Source organism: Pan paniscus, chromosome 13 (assembly GCF_029289425.2).
Source record: "Pan paniscus chromosome 13, NHGRI_mPanPan1-v2.0_pri, whole genome shotgun sequence".
Classification (NCBI taxonomy): Eukaryota; Metazoa; Chordata; class Mammalia; order Primates; family Hominidae; genus Pan; species Pan paniscus.
Genome location: NC_073262.2, coordinates 22064913 through 22088077, shown reverse-complemented (window position 1 = coordinate 22088077; position 23165 = coordinate 22064913). Strand labels below are relative to the sequence as shown.

At 38.8% G+C, this 23165-nt stretch overlaps 1 protein-coding gene across 5 annotated transcripts in view; it reads right to left on the bottom strand.

Annotated features, from left to right (window-relative positions):
• The window catches only part of EPB41L5 (erythrocyte membrane protein band 4.1 like 5), a 169409-nt gene that overhangs the window by 92878 nt on the left and 53366 nt on the right, over nt 1–23165 (bottom strand). For all 5 annotated transcript variants that reach the window (XR_008624473.2, XM_008972499.4, XM_008972498.4 and 2 more), the window contains exons 4-10: nt 13557–13599; nt 12598–12676; nt 11256–11300; nt 11023–11075; nt 9697–9817; nt 9472–9559; nt 8206–8294 (exon numbers count right to left, since the gene is read on the bottom strand). Coding sequence is in view for 4 of the 5 variants with exons in the window: in XM_008972499.4 (XP_008970747.3) it covers nt 8206–8294; nt 9472–9559; nt 9697–9817; nt 11023–11075; nt 11256–11300; nt 12598–12676; nt 13557–13599 (518 nt within the window). In the remaining variant the exon portion in view is untranslated. The remainder of the gene's footprint in view (nt 1–8205; nt 8295–9471; nt 9560–9696; nt 9818–11022; nt 11076–11255; nt 11301–12597; nt 12677–13556; nt 13600–23165) is intronic.

Genomic DNA, 23165 nt, shown 5'->3' with positions numbered 1-23165 from the left:
CAGCCATAAAGAAAAACACTGACAATGGTTTTCAACTCTTTTCGTTTGCTTGAGATAGGTTCTCCCTCCATTACACAGGGTGGAGTGCAGTAGTGTGTTCATAGCTCACTGCAGCCGTGAACTTCCAGGCTCCAGTAATCCTCCTGCCTCAGCCTTACTCCCACACCACACCAGGCTAATTTTTGTACTCTTTGTAGAGACGGCATCTCGCTACAGGCTGGCCTCAAATTCCTGGGCTCAAGTGATCCGCATACCCTGGTCTCCCAAAGTGTTGGAATTACAGACGTGAGCCACTGCAACCGGCCTCAACTCTGTTTTCAACAGGAATTTTGGTTTGAGGAAATACTTCTTAATTTTTTTAACCTCGCTTTATGGCCCGCTTTCCAACTGTATCTCCCTACTTGTAAATTCCAAACCACCTACCACACATTTGAACTCTGTATTTCCATAAATTGTGAATGTCGAAACAATGTGACACTCCGATTGACTAATCTTTAAATATAACATATAAAATAGATGTAAAACATAATTTTACAAGAGCTTTACTAAAACAATAATGAAGAAATAATAGCAGGAAAAAGAAAGGAAACAGAATCTCGCTCTGTCACAAAGGCTGGAGCGCAGTGGCGTGATCTCGGCTCACTACAACCTCCACCTCCCAGGTTCAAGCAATTCTCCTGCCTCAGCCTCCAGAGTAGCTTGGATTACAGGTGCGTGCCACCATGCTATGCCTGGCTAATCTTAGTATTTTTAGTAGAGACAGGTTTTCACCATGTTGGCCAGGCTGGTCTTGAACTCCTGACCTCTGGTGAGCCCCTGCCTTGGTGGGGATTACAGGAGTGAGCCACCTGGTCTGCCCTAAGTATTCTTCTAAGTGCTTTACAAGTATTAATTAACTCTCAAGGCAACCTTATAAAAAGGCAGAAAAGGAGCTTTCTTTATCTCTCTGCCTAAAGCATTCTTAGGCCAGGAAGCACGTTACATTTGCCCACAGGACAAGCTGGAGGTATGAGGGGATTTAACACCCAAAAAATTGGAAGATAATTGCCTGAGGTTCTTCACGCATCAAGGGACAACCGTAAAGGTGTTCAACTCAAGTCTCTCAGAGAGTCCCTAGCAAGAACACCCAGATGCAAAACTAAATGAAATACTACCTTCGGGAGCAGTGGTTCTCTCAGCACGGAGTTTGAGATCTGAGAACGGACAGACTGCCTCCTCAAGTGGGTCCCTGAACCCCAAGTAGCCTAACTGGGAGGCACCCTCCAGTAGTGGCACACTGACATCTCACACGGCTGGGTACCCCTCTGAGACGAAGCTTCAAGAGGAACAATCAGGCAGCAACATTTGCTGTTCAGCAATATTCACTGTTCTGCAGCCTCCACTGGTGATACCCAGGCAAACAGGGTCTGCAGTGGACCTCCAGCAAACTCCAACAGACCTGCAGCTGTTGGAAGGAAAACTAACAAACAGAAAGGACACCCACACCGAAGCCCCATCTGTACATCACCATCATCAAAGACCAAAGGTAGATAAAACCACAAAGACGGGGAAAAAACAAAGCAGAAAAGCTGAAAATTCTAAAAATCAGAGCGCCTCTCCCCTCCAAAGGAACATAGCTCCTCGCCAGCAATGGAACAAAGCTGGACGGAGAATCACTTTGACGAGTTGAGAGAAGGCTTCAGATGATCAAACTTCTCTGAGCTAAAGAAGTTCGAACCCATCACAAAGAAGCTAAAAACCTTGAAAAAAGATTAGACAAATGGCTAACTAGAATAACTAGTGTAGACAAGTCCTTAAATGACCTGATGGAGCTGAAAACCATGGAATGAGAACGACGTGATGCATGCACAAGCTTCAGTAGCCGATTTGATCAACTGGAAGAAAGGCTCTCAGTGATTGAAGATCAAATGAATGAAATGAAGTCAGAAGAGAAGTTTAGAGAAAAAAAGAGTAAAAAGAAACGAACAAAGCCTCCAAGAAATATGGGACTATGTAAAGAGACCAAATCTACGTCTGATTGGTGTACCTGAAAGTCAAGGGGAGAATGGAAGCAAGTTGGAAAACACTCTGCAGGATATTATCCAGGAGAACTTCCCCAACTTAGCGAGGCAGGCCAACGTTCAAATTGAGGAAATACAGAGAACACCACAAAGATACTCCTCGAGAAGAGAAACTCCAAGACACATGATTGTCAGATTCACCAAAGTGGAAATGAAGGAAAAAATGTTAAGGGCAGCCAGAGAGAAAGGTCGGGATACCCACAAAGGGAAGCCCATCAGACTAACAGCAGATCTCTCGGCAGAAACTCTACAAGCCAGAAGAGAGTAGGGGCCAATACTCAACATTCTTAGAGAAAAGAATTTTCAACCCAGAATTTCACATCCAACCAAACTAAGCTTCATAAGTGAAGGAGAAATAAAATAGTTTACGGACAAGCAAATGCTGAGAGATTTTGTCACCACGAGGCATGCCTTACAAGAGCTCCTGAAGGATGCACTAAACACGGAAAGGAACAACCGGTACCAGCCACTGCAAAACCATGCCAAATTGTAAAGACCATCGATGCTAGGAAGAAACTGCATCAACTAATGAGCAAAATAACCAGCTAACATCACAGGATGTTAGCTGTGACAGGATCAAATGACAGGATCAAATTCACATATGACAATATTAACCTTAAATGTAAATGGGCTAAATGCTCCAATTAAAAGACACAGACTGGCAAATTGGATAAAGAGTCAAGACCCACCAGTGTGCTGTATTCAGGAGACCCATCTCACGTGCAGAGACACACATAGGCTCAAAATAAAGGGATGGAGGAAGATCTACCAAGCAAATGGAAAACAAAAAAAGGCAGGGGTTGCAATCCTAGTCTCTGATAACACAGACTTGAAACCAACAAAGATCAAAAGAGACAAAGAAGGCCATTACATAATGGTAAAGAGATCAATTCAACAAGAAGACCTAACTATCCTAAATATATGTGCACCCAATACAGGAGCACCCAGATTCATAAAGCAAGTCCTTAGAGACCTACAAAGAGACTTAGACTCCCACACAATAATGTGGGAGACTTTAACACCCCACTGTCAACATTAGACAGATCGAGACAGAAAGTTAACAAGGTTATCCAGGAATTGAACTCAGCTCTGCATCAAGCGGAACTAACAGACATCTACAGAACTCTCCACCCCAAATCAGCAGAATATACATTCTTCTCAGCACCACATTGCACTTATTCCAAAACTGACCACATAGTTGGAAGTAAAACACTCCTCAGCAAATGGAAAAGAACAGAAATTATAACAAACTGTCTCTCAGACCACAGTGCTATCAAACTAGAACTCAGGATTAAGAAACTCACTCAAAACCACTCAACTACAAGGAAAATGAACAACTTGCTCCTGAATGACTACTGGGTACATAATGAAATGAAGGCAGAAATAAAGATGTTCTTTGAAACCAATGAGAACAAAGACACAACATACCACAATCTCTGGGACACATTTCAAGCAGTGTGTAGGGGGAAATTTATAGCACTAAATGCCCACAAGAGAAAGCAGGAAAGATCTAAAACTGACACCCTAACATCACAATTAAAAGAACTAGAGAAGCAAGAGCAAACACATTCAAAAGCTAGCAGAAGGCAGGAAATAACTAAGATCACAGCAGAACTGAAGGAGATAGAGACACAAAAAACCCTTCAAAAAAATCAATCCAGGAGCTGGTTGTTTTTTGAAAAGATGAACAAAATTGACAGACCGCTAGCAAGACTAATAAAGAAGACAAGAGAGAAGAATCAAATAGAAGCAATAAAAAATGATAAAGGGGATATTACCACCGATCCCACAGAAATACAAACTACCATCAGAGAATACAATAAACACCTCTACGCAAATAAACAAAAAGTCTAGAAGAGACGGATAAATTCCTGGACACATACACCCTCCCAAGACTAAACCAGGAAGCAGTTGAATCCCTGAATAGACCAATAACAGGCTCTAAAATTGAGGCAATAATTAATAGTCTACCAACCAAAAAAAGTCCAGGACCAGATGGATTCATAGCCAAATTCTACCAGAGGTACAAGGAGGAGCTGGTACCATTCCTTCTGAAACTATTCTAACTGATAGAAAAAGAGGAAATCCTCCCTAACGCATTTTATGAGGCCAGCATCATCCTATACCAAAGCCTGGCAGAGACACAACAAAAAAAGAGAATTTTAGACCAATATCCCTGATGAACATTGATGCAAAAATCCTCAATAAAATACTGGCAAACCGAATCCAGGAGCACATCAAAAAGCTTATCCCCCAAGATCAAGTGGGCTTCATCCCTGGGACCCAAGGCTGGTTCAACATATGCCAATCAATAAACGTAATCCAGCATATAAACAGAACTAATGACAAAAACCACGATTATCTCAATAGATGCAGAAAAAGCCTTTGATAAAATTCAACAGCCTTCATGGTAAAAACTCTCAATAAATTAGGTATTGATGGGATGTATCTCAAAATAATAAGAGCTATTTATGACAAACCCACAACCAATATCATACTGAAAGGGCAAAAACTGGAAGCATTCCCTTTGAAAACTGGCACAAGACAGGGATGCCCTCTCTCACCACTCCTATTCAACATAGTGTTGGAAGTTCTGGCCAGGGCAATCAGGCAGGAGAAAGAAATAAAGGCTATTCAATTAGGAAAAGAGGAAGTCAAATTGTCCCTGTTTGCAGATGACACGATTGTATATTTAGAAAACCCCATCATCTCAGCCCAAAATCTCCTTAAGCTGATAAGCAACTTCAGCAAAGTCTCAGGATACAAAATCAATGTGCAAAAATCACAAGCATTCTTATACACCAATCACAGACAAACAGAGAGCCAAATCATGAGTGAACTCCCATTCACAATTGCTTCAAAGAGAATAAAATACCTAGGAATCCAACTTACAAGGGATGTGAAGGACCTCTTCAAGGAGAACTACAAACCACTGCTCAACAAAATAAAAGAGGACACAAACAAATGGAAGAACATTCCATGCTCATGGATTGGAAGAACATTCCATGCTCATGGATAGGAAGAATCAATATCATGAAAATAGCCATACTGCCCAAGGTAATGTATAGATTCAATGCCATCCCCATCAAGCTAACAATGACTTTCTTCACAGAATTGGAAAAAACTACTTTAAAGTTCATACGGAACCAAAAAAGAGCCCATATAGCTAAGACAATCCTAAGCAAAAAGAACAAAGCTGAAGGCATCACGCTACCTGACTTCAAACTATATTACAAGGCTACAGTAACCAAAACAGCATGGTACTGGTACCAAAACAGATACATAGACCAATGGAACAGAACAGAGCCCTCGGAAATAATACCACACATCTACAACCATCCGATCTTTGACAAACCTGACAAAAACAAGAAATGGGGAAAGGATTCCCTATTTAATCAATGGTGCTGGGAAAACTGGCTAGCCATATGTAGAAAGCTGAAACTGGATCCCTTCCTTACACCTTATACAAAAATTAATTCAAGATGGATTAAAGACTTAAATGTTAGACCTAAAACCATAAAAACCCTAGAAGAAAACCTAGGCAATACCATTCAGGACATAGGCATGGGCAAAGACTTCATGTCTAAAACACCAAAAGCAATGGCAATAAAAGCCAAAATTGACAAATGGGATCTAATTAAACTAAAGAGCTTCTGCACAGCAAAAGAAACTACATCAGAGTGAACAGGCAACCTACAGAATGAGAGAAAATTTTTGCAATCTACCCATCTGACAAAGTGCTAATATCTAGAATCTACAAAGAACTCAAATTTACAAGAAAAAAACAAACAAACAACCCCACCAAAAAGTGGGCAAAGGATATGAACAGACATTTCTCAAAAGAAGACATTTATGCAGCCAACAGACACATGAAAAAATGCTCATCATCACTGGCCATCAGAGAAATGCAAATCAAAACCACAATGAGATACATCTCAGACCAGTTAGAATGGCCATCATTAAAAAGGAAACAGAAGGTGCTGGACAGAATGTGGAGACATAGGAACACTTTTACACTGTTGGTGGGACTGTAAACTAGTGCAACCATTATGGAAGACAGTGTGGCGATTCCTCAAGGATCTAGAACTAGAAATACCATCTGACCCAGCCATCCCATTACTGGGTATATACCCAAAGGATTATAAATCATGCTGCTATAAAGACACATGCACACGTATGTTTACTGCGGCACTATTCACAATAGCAAAGACTTGGAACCAACCCCAATGTCCATCAATGATAGACTGGATTAAGAAAATGTGGCACATATACACCATGGAATACTATGCAGCCATAAAAAAGGATGAGTTCATATCCTTTGTAGGGACATGGATGAAGCTGGAAATCATCATTCTCAGCAAACTATTGCAAGGACAAAAAACCAAACACTGCATGTTCTCAGTCGTAGGTGGGAACTGAACAATGAGAACACTTGGACACAGGGTGGGGAACATCACACACCGGGGCCTGTCGTGGGGTTGGGGGAGGGGGAGGGATAGCATTAGGAGATATACCTAATGTAAATGACGAGTTAATCGGTGCAGCACACCAACTTGGCACATGTATACATACGTAACAAACCTGCACGCTTTGCACATGTACCCTAGAACTTAAAGTATAATAAAAAAGAAATACTACTTTCAATTTTTTGAGGGAAATAATTTTCAACCTAAAATTCCATCCTCAGCCTAATTATCAAGAAAGAATAAAAGACAAAAAAATCATTTTAAGGCATTTAAGCATTCAAACAAATTACTTTTCTTAGGCAGTTACTTTCTTTACTTAGGCAGCTGGCGGGGGCAGGGAGGACAAAGAAAAAGGAAACCATGGGAGGACCACGCAGGACCCTAGCTGAGAACACAGGAAAGGGAAGTCTCCAGATAAAAGCTGGAAAGCAACCTGTGCAGCAAACAGTTCCACAGGGAACAGAAGAACCATTTAATGTAACCCTTGCTAACTTAAAAAAGCTTGAGGAGAAGACAAAGGCAGGTAATTTAAAGGGATGTGTGGGGTATGTGAGATGGGGAAGCCAAGAACTCTAGAACAAAAACAAAAAGCTAAAAAGAAAGGAAATGTAATACCAGTTGTGAGTTCCAGGACTTCAGAGCTGATCAAGAAAATGTACCACAGAACAGGCTTTATCGAGCAGTGTTTGGAAAGGGTTGCCTGATAGGGGTGGTCCTTCATAGCAGGTGACCTTCCAGAGACAGCAGCTGCAAGGCTACCACCAGATGGGGAGGAGGGCAAGGAAACTCTCAGTAAAGAGGGGAACCTGAGAGGGGGCTTAAGTGCCTAGGGGATGGCATTCAGCAGTTAAGTGTGAGGGATCTGAGTCAGAGAATTCAGAAAAGCAGCAGTGGTTTTGGGGTCCTTTAATCTACAGAGCTTGCCTTATCTATGGCCAGTAGATGTTAGGGTGCAGTTTCATGGGATATATAAAGCAGAAATGGCTAAAAATATACGTAGTGGGCTATGTTTAAAGTAACTGGATGTGTCAGAATTTGAGTTTGATGCCAGAGGTCTTTGCGCTAACAGTCCCTGTCTCGTGTACAAAAGTAAACACCTAGGCCCTGTACTATTCTGATAGAGACATCTTATTGTAAACACTACCCTGATTCTCAGCTTTTAGAATACCAGACAAAATCTGATGGACTCAATTATGGCCAAGAAATCCAAGTAAAATCTGTCCTTGATGTAAAAGTAAAACATAAATGTAATTTAAAAGTATGAACGATAAAAGCTGGAACAGTATAAGGAGCACAGCTTAGAGAAGGGATAAAAATATTAGTATCTTCCTCTTACACAATAGGGAGTAAAGGGATTGTGGAATAATAAATATTAAAAGCAATGACATGACTACATGGAGGGAGAAAGTGCCCATGTGAACATCTGATACATATATAAATATTTATATCAAGATATAGATTGTGGTATACTTTGAAACTAATGGGAAATACAGCTAGAAGAGTTTTAATAATTGCCTCTGGAGAGTAGGAATAATGATGTGTAATAGTGTGACAGGAGACAGTTGCTTTCATTGACAAGTTTTTCAAAACTATTTGATTTCCAAACTTGTTTATGTATTAACTTTATTCATTAAAAACCAAAACAACATTAAGTATCTTTGACAATAACTCTTGCTTACCAAAAAAATAAGCCAATTTTGGTATCTCCTTCAAAAACAAGGACTCCTGTTGGTGTTAGTCCCAAACTATAGTCATTCCCATCTCTAGCCTAATTTAAGGGGAGAAAAATGTGTTAGCTTTATTTGTACAAAACAGGTTTCACATTGACACAACTTTTAAATTTTATTTTTGTATTGAATTGTATTAATTATATACAGGCTAATATTAATATATGAGATGTTTTCAACAATTAAGAGTATCCATAATAACATTCTCAGAAAAATTTATGCATATATTTTTATTTCTAGTCATTGAAACACTAGAGTTTTAAAGTGTATCTTCATTGAAAGTGAGTAGTTACACTCCCACTACAAACAAAGCTGTTTCCACATTCTTCCCATATTATACTTACCACTTAAATCATGTATTTTGGAAAAGACTGCTGATACGGTTTGGCTCTATGTCTACACCCAAATCTTGTGTCATACTATAATCCCCAGTATTGGAGGAGGGGCCTGGTGGGAGGTGACTGAATCATGGAGACGGACTTCCCCCTTGCTGTTCTCAAGATAGTGAATGAGTTCTCACAAGATCTGGTTGTCTGAAAGTGTGTAGCACCTCCCTCTTTGCTCTCTCTCCCTCCTGCCAGCCATGTACAGATGTGCCTGTTTGCCCTTCATGTTGCCCCATGATTATAAGTTTCCTGAGACCTCCTGAGAGGGAGAAGCCTGTACAGCCTGCAAAACCATGAGCCAATTGAATCTCTTTATAAATTTATGTCTTTATAGCAGTGCGAGAATGAACTAATACAACCGCCTTTCTGGAAAAATGTTACTAGTTAAACTAGAAATAACTTAAATCACTACAAAGCTGTTCTAAAGTTTATCAAAGTCTTTAAGCTATAAATCTTCAACTTTGCATCCTGAATTATTTTAACAGAGCCTACTCAGTGTAAGTCACATAATAGGAAGTAAAAAGGATAACAAATGGCTCAAAAACTTAAAACAATTTTTTATAGCAAAAAAATAAAATAAAATAAAATAACAGCTTAAAAGGACCAAGTACCTTGTTAGGGATGTTGGTTGCTTCTCTTCTTTCTTATAATGAACCTTTCTGTGAGATTCTAGTCATTTGGTATTTAATCTCAAACTTTTTAACCATACATCCAAAGTACCTAGTGCTAGCTTATGCAAACTCCATGCCCTCCCTCATACTGAAAAATTCCACAGTCACTGCGAACCTCCAAAGAATAAATTTTAAAAAAAGCATCACAACACAATGCTTACCTTGACCACATGCATATCAACCCCATACATTTCTAGCCATTTGGCTTTATTCAGATAATTGGTTTCAGCCTGTGCTGGTGTTTGACTTCTGAAATTTAAAACAATGATTTTTAAAGTAACAATAAATATAAAATAAATTCTATACCAAGGATAGAAACAGAAGAAAATGAATATGAAATAACTGTTGTGGTGATTTTAAAGAAAGTATGGTCAAACGCCAGATACCTGTATTCCTTCCATTTCTCAAAAATGGCCAGTTCCATCTCTTCAGTCTGAATAGGCACGAATCTGAACTCTGAGACAAGTTCAGGACTATGCTCAGCAAGATCATAGTCACCAAGTTCAGCTATAAACATAAGTTTCAAAAGTTATATGTATTTCCTGCTAAATCCTTCAAAAACCATTTCATTAATGAAAACTGCTAAGATTAGAAAGATTCTTAGGAATTTCTTACAAAAATTCATAATACTCAGACAAGTCTCCAAAAGTAAATCTAGCATATTAGTCATACACATATATCTCATATTTATTGTTGGTAGTGTATTTTTAATTACATATCTTTCTCTTAATGTATTCACACTTCAGTGCTTACTTAACCTTTGAAAACTGCTTTCTAGACTTCCATAAAGAAATACCTCTGACCTTATAGTGAATAAATGAAAAAATTTAGCAATCGTTAAAAGACAATTAACTGGCATCTATTAAGAATATTACTAAGGCTGGGTGTGGTGGTTCATGCTTATAGTCACAGTACTTTGAGGGGCTGAGGTGGAAGATCGTTTCAGGCCAGTCTAGGCAACATAGCAAGACCTCGTCTCTAAAAAAAAAAAAAAAGTACAAAAATTAGCCAGGCCTGATGGCCTGTAGACCCAGCTACTCAGGCAGGAAGATCGTTTGAGCCCCGTAGTTCAAGGCTTCAGAGAGCTACAATCATGCAACTGCCCTCTAGCCTGGGGACAACAGTGAGACCCTGTCTCAAAAAAAAACAAAACAAAAGAATATACTGATATACACTGAATATGACCCCATATAGCAATCTAAATATAGTCCCTGTCTTCCAAAATTTTAAAATTATTAATCCTAAAGAAATAACTGAAAGGAACTAAAAAAAATCGGGGGGAGAAAGCAGCAGGGAAAAATCTGAACAATGCACAAACATGTATGTACTCATCTGTGGTTATTTCTGAACAAAATGTAGGTTTGGAGCAAAAGGACTGCTAAGCTATATGGCTTCATCAACAATTCACTCCTACATAACTGCATTTCTTTTAAGGAAAAAGTTAGCCGAAGGCCCAATCTTAGCATTTACAGACTTATCAGGTAGAGTATGACGTTTCAACACTTTAGGTGGAAAGGGCGCAATTACATGAAAGAGAAGAAAAAGAAGGCAATGTTCTAAAACAAGTAAAAGTCAGAGTTGGACCCTGATACAAGTTTATACAAAAACAGTGTTGTTTCTTTTCTTGCACATAATTAGAATCTTCTTTAACTAAAAACACACAAAAAAAGGATTATACTTGAGTCTTAACAGTCAACATAAGAATTGCTTACCTTGCAGATTATAAGCTGCCAATTGCACTGCTGTATCAAAGGGACAGTCTAATCTGAGACCAAAACACAAGTTTGTTAGACAAGTTGATTTCATAACCTTCATTTTAAGACAAATGAAAATAATACATGTTTTATGTTGACCATTTCTTTTTTACAACTATAAACTTATTTTCAAAATAATTTTTCAACCACTCACGAAAATGTGCATTTATCCTTAAATAACTAATACTCACTTTCCACTGAGAATATCTTGTTTTAACTGAAGAACAAATAAATACCTAAGAAAAATAAAAGGCACAAATTTAACCCAACAGCACAATCGACTGTGAAAAAAAATCTTACACTTCTAATGTGAGAAGTATTATTTCATTAAAAATTACTTGTATTAATGTATAAAAGATGTGCATAGTTTGGGGATACATGAAATAATTGAATACATTCATATAATTTGTAAGGATCAGGTCAGTATATGTGGGGTATCCATCACCTTAAATATTTTTCTCTTCTTTATGCTAGAAATATTTGAATTATTTTCTTCTAGCTATTCTGAAATGTAAAATACGTAATTGTAAACTATAATCACCCTACTGATCTAACACTAGATCTTAGAAGTATTCTTAATTATAGGCCTGGTGCAGTGGCTCACACCTATAATTCTAGCACTTTGGGAGGGCGAGGCGGGTGGATCACTTGAGGCCAGGAGTTCAAGACCAGCCTGGCCAACATGGCGAAACCCCGTCTCTATTAAAATACACAAATTGGCTGGGGGTGGGAGCATGTGCCTGTAATCCCAGCTATTTGGGAGGCTGAGGCATGAGAACTGCTTGAACCTGGGGGAACAGAGGTTGCGGTGAACTGAGAACATGCCATTGCACTCCAGTCTAGATGACAGAGCGAGACATCTACTTCTTATGTGAAGGGATACAGACATGGATATAACTACAGATGATAGCTACTATCTCATTGTCAAGGTGTTCTAAAGGAAACCCTTCTAAAGGAACTCAAAAGCTCAACTTTTTCATTTAATAAATAGTATGTGTATATGGAGCAATGAATTTATAATAGAGACCATGAATAAATACAAAGGAGGCAGGATAAAATTAAAATAAGTATATACAACATAAGGTTTATTCAAAACTATTCAAACCAATCAGAATCTAATGTTTTTCATTAATCAATGGCATTTCAATGAGTAAAGAAAGTTGGGCTCCAATTTGAATAAACTCCCTGTGGCCAAAGATAGATTATTTTCAACATCAATAAATATAATATTGCAATGTATTGAAACATGTCAATCCTGTTAACATTCCTGAGTTGAGAGTGATACTTAAAAAAAAGAACTCACTAGTCACCTTTGGAGGATGCTAAGAAACCAACTCTTTATTTTGAAAATGCTAAAGGAAAAGAATCATACACTTAAAAAACACGTCCCAGAATAAAATTCTATTATTTGAGGTCTTGTTACCAGGGGACAGGAATCCATTTTATTAGCTGGCTATAAATTGGAAACAATATAAAGACAGTCTTTCAAAACTATCAAAATAACCCTGGCACAATTCTAGATAGTGTTCTTACCGGGTTAGCTCCTCACGAAGGTTATTTGGTTCTGAGGAATAAAACTTAACTCGAAGATGCAGACAATAGGGTGAACCAACTGTCATTTAAAAAAAAAAAAGGTTTTAATAAAATAAACTACTTAAATAATACTTTTCAGCCAGAAAACTGGTCAAAAATCTATTGAAGTGAGACAAAAGATGAGGTTTTTATGGCATTATTGCAGGTTAGATCATAGGCTTCAATTAGATTGTTTTTTAATGTACCAAGCCATCATATTACTATTAACTCTCATCGCAAGAATAGACAGCTATAGATTAATTCTAACAGTTCAGAGCCAAACACATCAAATAAAAGTCTTGACTGTGCAACCTAACAGCCCTGAAAACCTGCTACACTGAAGAATGCCTATGTTATTAACTGCTCATGGTGAATCTTCCCACACAAATACAATTCAGCAAGTTCACTAACTTCTATAATCTCAGTGGTCTCATTATTTTGAGACAAGAGTTGAGGTGCCCTAATAAGTCTGATAAAAAGTCAAGTTGGATAATGAATAAACAATGGTATTCTCTCTCTGAATGACACTAACATTTTATGTGAATTGTTTCATTTTTCTTAATTTTAAAATATCACAAAGTCTCAAAATACTTTCAATATTAGGGCAGATGCCAAACAGGAAAATTCCAACACAACTAACTAAAAAATAACCATTAAGCATTTCGGGGAAAGTCAATCCCATTTGCAAGCTGCAAGGTTTTCTCCTGGAAAGTTAAGCCCCAATGCAGTTTAATCTAGATTAGTATCAAGCCTACATGACTTGGGGAGTAGCTCAGTGTATCAGAATAAAATAATTCATAGAAAATGGAAATGCTAAAAAACTCATCTGAAACATGATTTCTTACATCCTATTAGAAATCAGAATTTCTAATATATTCTATTTCCTTTCCCCCCCCACAAATAATTTTGTCTGCACTTACTTTTTACTTGCTTTTTGATGCTTTTTGTACCATCCAACCAATGCTGAAAAACAAAAACAAAAATTTAGTTAAGCAGATGACAGAACTTTAAAATTTGAATGAATTACTAAAAGTTACTTTTCATTGTGCCTACACTGATAACCGCAATGAAATACTTCACAAGAGAAAAACCCAAGTGAATGAGAAAAGAGGTGAGAAGGAAGAGTATCTAGCCAATATCCACCATAGCAAGCTTATGACACACGTGAACAAAAACGACCTAAAACCTGACAGATGACTTTTTTTTTTTTTTTTAATACTTTAAGTTCTGGGATACATGTGCAGAACGTGCAGGTTTGTTACGTAAGTATACACATGCCATGGTGGTTTGCTGCACCCATCAACACATCATCTACATTAGATATTTCTCCTAATGGTATCCCTCCCCCAGTCCCTCACCCTCCCAACAGGCGCCAGTATGTGATGTTCCCCTCCCTGTGTCCATGTGTTACCATTGTTCAACTCCTACTTATGAGGAAGAACATGCAGTGTTTGGTTTTCTGTTCCTGTGTTAGTTTGCTAAGAATGATGGTTTCCAGCTTCATCTATGTCCCTGCAAAGGACATGAACTCATCCTATTTTATGGCTGCATAGTATTCCATGGTGTATATGTGCTACATTTTCCTTATCCAGTCTATCATTGATGGGCATTTGGGTTGGTTCCAAGTCTTTGCTATTGTGAACAGTGCTGCAATAAACATACGTGTGCATGTGTCTTTATAGTAGAATGATTTATAATCCTTTGGGTATATACACAGTAATGGGATTGCTGGGTCAAATGATATTTCTGGTTCTAGATCTTTGAGGAAATCACCACACTGTCCTCCACAATGGTTGAACCAATTTACACCCCCACCAAAAAAAGCATTCCTATTTCTCCACATCCTCTCCAGCACCTGTTGTTTCCTGACTTTTTAATGATGGCCATTCTAACTGGTGTGAGTTGGTATCTCATTGTGGTTTTGATTTGCATTTCTCTAATAACCAGTGATGATGCGCTTTTTTTCATGTGTTTGCTGGCCATATAAATGTCTTCTTTTGAGAAGTGTCTGTTCATATCCTTCACCCACTTTTTGATGGGGTTGTTTTTTTCTGGAAAATTTGTTTAAGTTTCTTATACATTCTGGATATTAGCTCTTTGCCAGATGGATACATTGCAAAAATTTTCTGTACATTGTACATTTTGTACATTGCCTGTTCGCTCTGATGATAGTTTCTTTTACTGTGCAGAAGCTCTTTAGTTTAATTAGATCCCATTTGTCAATTCTGGCTTTTGTGGCCACTGCTTTTGGTGTTTTAGTTTGAAGTTTTTGCCCATGCCTAAGTCCTGCATGGTATTGCCTAGGTTTTCTTCTAGGGTTTTTATGGTTTTAGGTTTTATGTTTAAGTCTTTAATCCATCTTGAGTTAATTTCTGCATAAGGTGTAAGGAAGGGTCCAGGTTCAGTTTTCTGCATATGGCTAGCCAGTTTTCCCAACACCATTTATTAAATAGGGAATCCTTTCCCTATTGCTTGTTTTTGTCAGGTTTATCAAAGATAAGATGGTTGTGGATGTGTGTTGTTAATTCTGACGCTTCTGTTCTGTTCCATAGGTCTATATATCTGTTTCAGTAGCAGCACCATGTTGTTTTGGTTACTGTAGCCTTGTAGTATAGTTTGAAGTCAGGTAGCGTGATGCCTCCGGCTTCGTTCTTTTTGCTTAGGAATGTCTTGGCTATACGGGCTCTTTTTCGGTTCCATATGAAATTTAAATTAGTTTTGTTTCTAATTCTGTGAAGAAAGTCAATGGTAGCTTGATGGGGATACCACTGAATCTATAAATTACTTAGAGCAGTATGGCCATTTTCATGATATTGATTCTTCCTATCCATGAGCATGAAATGTTTTTCCATTTGTTTGTGTCCTCTCTTATTTCCTTGAGCTGTGGTTTGTAGTTCTCCTTCAAGAGGTCCTCCACGTCCCTTGTGAGTTGTATTCCCAGGTATTTTATTCTCTTTGTAGCAATTGTGAATGGGAGTTCACTCATGATTTGGCTCTCTGTTATTGGTGTATAGGAATGCTTGTGATTTTTGCACATTGACTTTGTATCCTGAGACTTTGCTGAAGTTACTTATCAGCTTAGGGAGATTTTGGGCTGAGATGATGGGGTTTTCTAAATATACAATCATGTCATCTGCAAACAGAGGCAATCTGACTTCCTCTCTTCCCATATGAATATGCTTTATTTCTTTCTCTTGCCTGATTGCGCTGGCCAGAACTTCCAATACTATGCTGAATAGGAGTGGTGAGAGACGGCATCCTTGTTTTGTGCCAGTATTCAAAGGGAATGCTTCCAGCTTTTGCCCATTCAGTATGATATTGGCTGTGGGTTTGTCATAAATAGCTCTTATTATTTTGAGATGTTTTCTATCAATACCTAGTTTATTGAGAGTTTTTAGCATGAAGGGCTGTTGAATGTTATCAAAGGCCTTTTCTGCATCTATTGAGATAATCATGTGGTTTTTGTCATTGGTTCTGTTTAGCTGATGGATTACGGTTATTGATTTGCGTATGTTGAACCAGCCTTGCAACCCAGGGATGAAGCTGATTTGATCGTGGTGGATGAGCTTTCTGATGTGCCGCTGGATTCAGTTTGCTGGTATTTTATTGAGGATTTTCGCATTGATGTTCATCAGGGACAGTGGCCTGAAATTTTCTTTTGTTGTTGTTGTTGTGTCTCTGCCAGGTTTTGGTAACAGGATGATGCTGGCCTCATAAAATGAGTTAGGGAGGCGTCCCTCTTTTCCTATTGTTTGTAATAGTTTCAGAAGGAATGGTACCAGCTCCTCTTTGTACCTCTGGTAGAATTCGGCTGTGAATCTGTCTGGTCCTGGGCTTTTTTTCATTGGTAGGCTATTAATTACTGCCTCAATTTCAGAACTTGTTGTTGGTCTATTCAAGGATTTGACTTCCTCCTGGTTTAGTCTTGGAAGGGTATATGTGTCCAGGAATTTATCCATTTCTTCTAAATTTTCTAGTTTATTTGTGTAGAGGTGTTTACAATATTTTCTGATGGTAGTTTGTATTTCTGTGGGATCAGTGGTGATTTCCATTTTATCATTTTTTATTGTCTATTTGATTATTCTCTCTTTTCTTCTTTATTAGCCTGGCTAGTGGTCTATCTATTTTGTTAAAATAGAGCTTCCTTCAGGAGCTCTTTACAAAAAATCAGCTCCTGGATTCATTGATTTTTTGAAGGGTTTTTCATGTTTCTATCTCCTTCAGTTCTGCTCTGTTGTTAGTTATTTCTTCTGCTAGCTTTTGAATTTGATTGCTCTTGCTTCTCTAGTTCTTTTAATCGTGACGTTAGGGCGTCGATTTTAGATCTTTCCTGCTTTCTCCTGTGGGCATTTAGTGCTATAAATTTCCCTCTAAACACTGCTTAGCTGTGTTCCAGAGATTCTGGTATATTGTGTCTTTGATCTCATTGGTTTCAAAGAACTTACTGATTTCTGCCTTAATTTCATTATTTACCCAGTAGTCATTCAGGACCAGGTTGTTCAGTTCCCATGTAGTTGTGCTATTCTGAGTGAGTTTTTTAATCCTGAGCTGTGGTCTGAGAGACTGTTTGCTATGACTTCTGTTCTTTCACATTTGCTGAGGAGTGTTTTACTTCCAATTATGTGGTCAATTTTAAAGTGTGATGTAGTGATGAGAAGAATGTATATTCTGCTGATCTGGGGTGGAGAGTTCTGTAGATGTCTATTAGGTCTGCTTGGTCCAGAGCTGAGTTCAAGTCCTAAATATCCTTGTCAATTTTCTGTCTCATTGATCTTTCTAATATTGACAGTGGGGTGTTAAAGTCTCCCATTATTAATGTGTGGGAGTCTAAGTCTCTTTGTAGGTCTCTAAGAACTTGCTTTATGAACCTGGGTGCTCCTATTTTGGGTGCATATATATTTAGGTTAGCTCTTCTTGTTGCGTTGATCCCTTTACCATGCCCTTCTTTGTTTTTTTTGATCTTTGTTGGTTTAAAGTCTGTTTTATCAGAGCCTAGGATTGCAACCCCTGCTTTTTTTTTTTTTTTTTTTTTGAGACAGAGTTTCACTCTTGTTGCCCAGGCTGGAGTGCAATGGCATGATCTTGGCTCACCTCAGTCTCTGCATCCTGGATTCAAGAGATTTTCTTGCCTCAGCCTCCCAAGTAGCTGGGATTACAGGCATGCGCAACCTCACCCGGCTAATTTTTGAATTTTTAGTAGAGACAGGGTTACTCCATGTTGGTCAGGCTGGTCTCGAACTCCCAGCCTCTGGTGAACCACCCGCCTTGGCCTCCCAATGTGCTGGGATTACAAGTGTGAGCCACTGTGCCTGGCCAACCCCTGCTTTTTTTTTTAACTTTCCAATTGCTTGGTAAATATTCCTCCATCCCTTTATTTTGAGCCTGTGTGTGTCTTTGTCCGTGAGATGGATCTCCTAAATACAGCACACCGAGGTGTCTTGACTTTTTATCCAACTTGCCAGTCTGTGTCTTTTAACTGGGACATTTAGCCCGTTTACATTTAAGGTTAATATTATATGTGTGAATTTGATCCTGTCATTATGATATGGGCCCCGCCCAGTCCGAACTTCCTGGTGGCTTTGTTTATACTGTGAGGGGAAAACCGCCTACTCAAGCCTCAATAACGGCGGACGCCCCTCCCCTCACCAAGCCTGAGCGTCCCAGGTCGGCTTCAGACTGCTGTGCTGGCAGCAAAAATTTCAAGCTAGTGGATCTTAGCTTGCTGGGTTCCATGGGAGTGAGATCACTGAGCTAGACCACTTGGCTCCCTGGGCTTCCTGCAGCCAGCTCATTGCCTGCCCAAACGGCCACCCAGTTTTGTGCTTGAAACCCAGGGCCCTTGTGGCATAGGCACCCGAGGGAATCTCCTGGTCTGCAGGTGGCGAAGACCATGGGAAAAGCGTAGTATCTGGGCCGGAATGCACCGTTCCTCACAGCACAGTCCCTCATGGCTTCTCTTGGCTAGGGGAGGGAGTTCCCCGACCCCCTGTGCTTCCCGGATGAGGCGATGTCTTACTCTGCTTCGGCTTGCCCTCCATGAGCTGTACCCATTGTCTAACCAGCCCCAATGAGATGAGCTGGGTACCTCAGTTGGGAATGCAGAAATCACCCGCCTTCCACGTTGATCTCACTGGCAGCTGCAGACCGGAGCTGTTCATATTCGGCCATCTTGCCAGCCATCATGTGACTTCTTAAAACACTTCCTCTGCTCCCTCAGTAACAAGGATGACATTCTAAATTTTGCCCTTATTTCCCTCACTTTTCCCAAATAAATGACTCTTGCAAAACTGTTAAAATTAGAGAAAAAAGTATCCCCATATTCTAGTGCCTGATTCATTCTTATAATAAAATGTAAAATTTATTAGCAGATTATAACCAAAAATTAGGTGAAACAATGTCCCCCAAATTTTACAAAACAGATGCTCCTCAGAGGTAGTACTCTTTAAAAGAACCTTCAGAGTAAAATTAGATCTTTCTCATAATCAAGGTTCTATCTATTAAATAAAGAAGTCTTTGTTCCACAAATAAAAAATGTTAACATTGTGACTATGAGACTTCGAAATGTCCATGACACAAATAGACCTAAAAACCTATTCCAGATATTTCCACTGATAAACCATTCCCAGCTCACTTCTCATTATTAATTCCTTTATGCCACCAAGTCCTAACAGTGACAGGACACACACATCCAACTAAGATATACATGACTGTGTTCTCTCTGGCATGCTTTCAATTCCAAGCACTCTAAAGGAAGGCTAACTAGTTCACAGAGCCAAGGAATCCAATTTCAGAAACGCAGATAGGCAGAGTGGGTAAACAAAGCTGCACTGTAACTGTTTACTTTTCTTGCCAATTATTTGCCTAGCTGCTTCTCTCCATTCTCCAAGATCCAAAAGTGCAATTCACTGAACTATCAGTGTGGCAGCAAAATACCTTTCCATGTTTAAATAAAATGTTCAGCAAATATTTTTTAAATGCTATGCAATATTTTCTTGAGATTTCAAGTGCGTGGGCTACTGTGCCATCTCTCATCTTTTAATAAATTCAGTTGGACATCTACTTTTAAGCCTATTTCAATCTAGCAATCTTTAATCTTTCAATCTAGGCTGGCAAGATGGTCGAATAGGAACAGCTCCGGTCTGCATCCTTCCATTAACAGAACACTAGGCCTGCCAGTAGCAAAAAACAATTCAATTTTCTTTCAGTAAAAAATTCTTCAACCTACAGCAGTAAACAGTTCATCCATCACTGTCCAGCCCAGAAATCCAATATCCAAATATTCCAGACTTAACTGACACAAATACCTACTACAGCCTGATGTAAATCATATACTGAGTAAGAGAAAAAACTAGTTTTCATGCCCCAGATTTTCTCCCCAAAACCATGGAACTGGGAGTTGTCCTATCTTCCATGGCTGGTCACCTGGGCACTATTTCATGTAGCCTCTCATCCACCATAGTGAGTGCAAATGAGCACAACCCTTCCAGGAAGCAATTTGACTAGACAGTAGATAATGTCTCAAAAATAACTATGTGTCTTCAACCCAGCAATTCTACACCTAGAAATTATTATGGATGTGTGTAGATTTACCTACAAGAAATTTCATCAAAGAAAATTAGGACAGCCTATGTATCTAACAAGAGTGAACTGGTTAAAGTATTTTAATATAATAGAGCACTATATATCCATGAAAAATAATGAAAGCAAATACTTAAGAATTTGAAAAATTACTTACATAGTTAAATTTTAAAAGGCAGGTTATTAGATATTATAAATTGTTTTGTCAAGATATACAATTTTGTATTAAATACATATTTTCATTCACAGAGATAATCTGTAATAATGATGTAACAGAGATGTTATCTCTCGGCTGGTTGAAATTGCTAGTGATTTTTTTTCTTCCTTGTGCTTTCCTATATTATCCGCTTACTCAACAATGAACACATATTACTTAAGGCAATAATCATGGACCCCCTTATTTTAATGTTTTATATAGGTAATATATTCAAATGGTTTAATTTTTTGGTAATATTAAAAACTATATGGTCATCAGTTCCCCCCCAGTCTCTGCCCCCTATTACCCACACCCCATAACACAGGCACTCCTCCTCCCCAAGATGTTACTCGTTTCTCTTGATTCCTTCCAGAGTTTTTTCAAACAGGGAAGAAGAAAATTTTTCAAGTGTGTGAGTATGTGCACACACGTGTGTTGGCAGAGTGAACATTATCAGTGGACTGAAAATTAATAGGCTAAATATAAATTTTGACAGAATAAGTTTTCAGGGATATAAAAAGAAAACAATTTTTTAAAAAATAGAACACTATTTCAAGAACAATCTCAGCCGGGTAAGGTGGCTCACACCTGCAATCCCAGCACTTTGGGAGGCCAAAGCGGGCAATCACCTGAGGTCAGGAGTTTCAGACCAGCCTGGCCAACATGGTGAAACCCCATCTCTACTAAAAATACAAAAATTAGCTGGGCGTGGTGGCAGGCGCCTGTAATCCCAGCTACTCGGGTGGCTGAGGCATGAGAATCGCTTGAACCCAGAAGGCGGAGGTTGCAGTGAGCCAAGATTGCGCCACTACACTCCAGTCTGGGTGACAGAGTGAGCGAGACTCCATCTCAAAAAAAAAAAAGAACAATCTAAAGTCTTTCTTAGACAGTTATAACTTAAATTTCTTCCTGTTTAAAACTATTTAGGACTAGTCTCACAAATATACCTTTCTAGTCTAACTTGTCACAGTAGCTCTTGCTTATAATCATAGCTACTCAGGAGGCTAAGGCAGGGGCATCGTTTGAGGCCAGGAGTTTGAGACCAACCTGGGCAACATAGTAAGACCGGTCTCTAAAAAAAAATTTTTTTTTTAATTAGCTGAGCATGGTGGCATATGCCTACAGTCCCCCAGTTATTTGGGAGGCTGAGGCGAGAGGGCTGCTTGAGTCCAGGAGTTTGGGGCTTCAAGGGAACTATGATACTGTACTCCAGCCTGGGCGACAGAACAAGACCCCATCTCTAAAATGTAAGTATATAAATAAACATAAAATCACCCTAGTGAGAAAAAGGATCATAGTTATCTTCCAGGCAGGCATTTTCATCTCTTTTCTACTTATATATAATAGTTTCTAATACCTGCACTCCCTTAAGATGACCCAAAACTCAGATAAAGCATCAAACACATGTTAAAGTGAGATTTAGGAGCTGTGGGAGTTCTGGGTGATGTTCTTCTGGGAAAGGTCTGGGTTCATGTTTGCATATTCTCAAGTCTGTTTTCTTTCATCTCCTCCACATTCCAAGACCGAGGCCTGGAAAATTCAGGCCTCAGAGACAGGCACTGATAGTGTTTTCCTTGAATCAGGGTCTTTAGGAGTTGAGTTTATATTACACTAGAAGATAAAAGTGAAAGCACCAGATATAGATTACTAGTAAGATTCTCTTTCTTCACTGTACCTTAAAAAGGAGACAACTTCCCTTCTATTTCCCACTTTTAAAGTTTAATTGATAAAGATATATCAAAGGATGTAGAAAGCCACATTTCTTTCCATCCTATCTAACTAGGCATGGAAGAACAATTATCTACTTGTATCTTAAAATATAAATAATATGTAACCACAAACATAACAGCCATAAGTAAACCAAACAAAGAATCACGTAGGGAGTGTCCATAAAACACTAACATATACATACCCTCACCCCAGACCCTATTGTTAAATATGGTCTGTAAACAGCTCTTCAAATCAATGACTCCTGCCTTCTAACCACTTAACCTACATGCCTCTAATAAAGAAATGCACCACCACTACTCTTGCTCAAAGACCAAAGAGCTTATAGTAGAGAAATGTTAACCATCTTTCAAACCAATTGCCTCTGCAAAAAGATATTTCTGTGAGTAGAGGTTTATGCTCTGAATTAAAGAATTATCTTAAAACAAATTTTTACATTGTGAATAATCTTAAAAGTTAAAAACCTATACTAAGGAAAGAGAGGATGAATACATAGCATTACTGTGTTCTAACTGAAAACACTTCAATTTGATCTAGATTCCACTATAAACTTCCTGAGTGACTACTTTTTTTGAGTTAACAGTCTGTATTATAAGACATTCCAAATGAAGACTTGTATCACCATTAAAATATATCTTCCGCTGTGCCTTTCTGCATATTATTAGTATGCTCTAAGGATTTTTGTTTCTTTTTTCTTTTTTTTTTTGAGACGGAGTTTCACTCTTGTCACCTAGGCTGGAGTGCAGTGGTGCGATCTCGGCTCACTGCAACCTCCGCCTCCCGGATTCAAGCGATTCTCCTGCCTCAGACTCCTGAGTAGCTGGGATTACAGGCGCCCGCCACCACGCCCGGCTAATTTTTATTATTTTTAATAGAGACAGGGTTTCGCCATGTAGGCTGAACTTGAACTCCTGACCTCAGGTGATCCGCCCCTCTCGGCCTCACAAAGTATTGGGATTACAAGCGTGAGCCACTGCACCCGGCCAGGATTTTTTTTTTAACCTTTATTTTATATTCAGGGGTACAT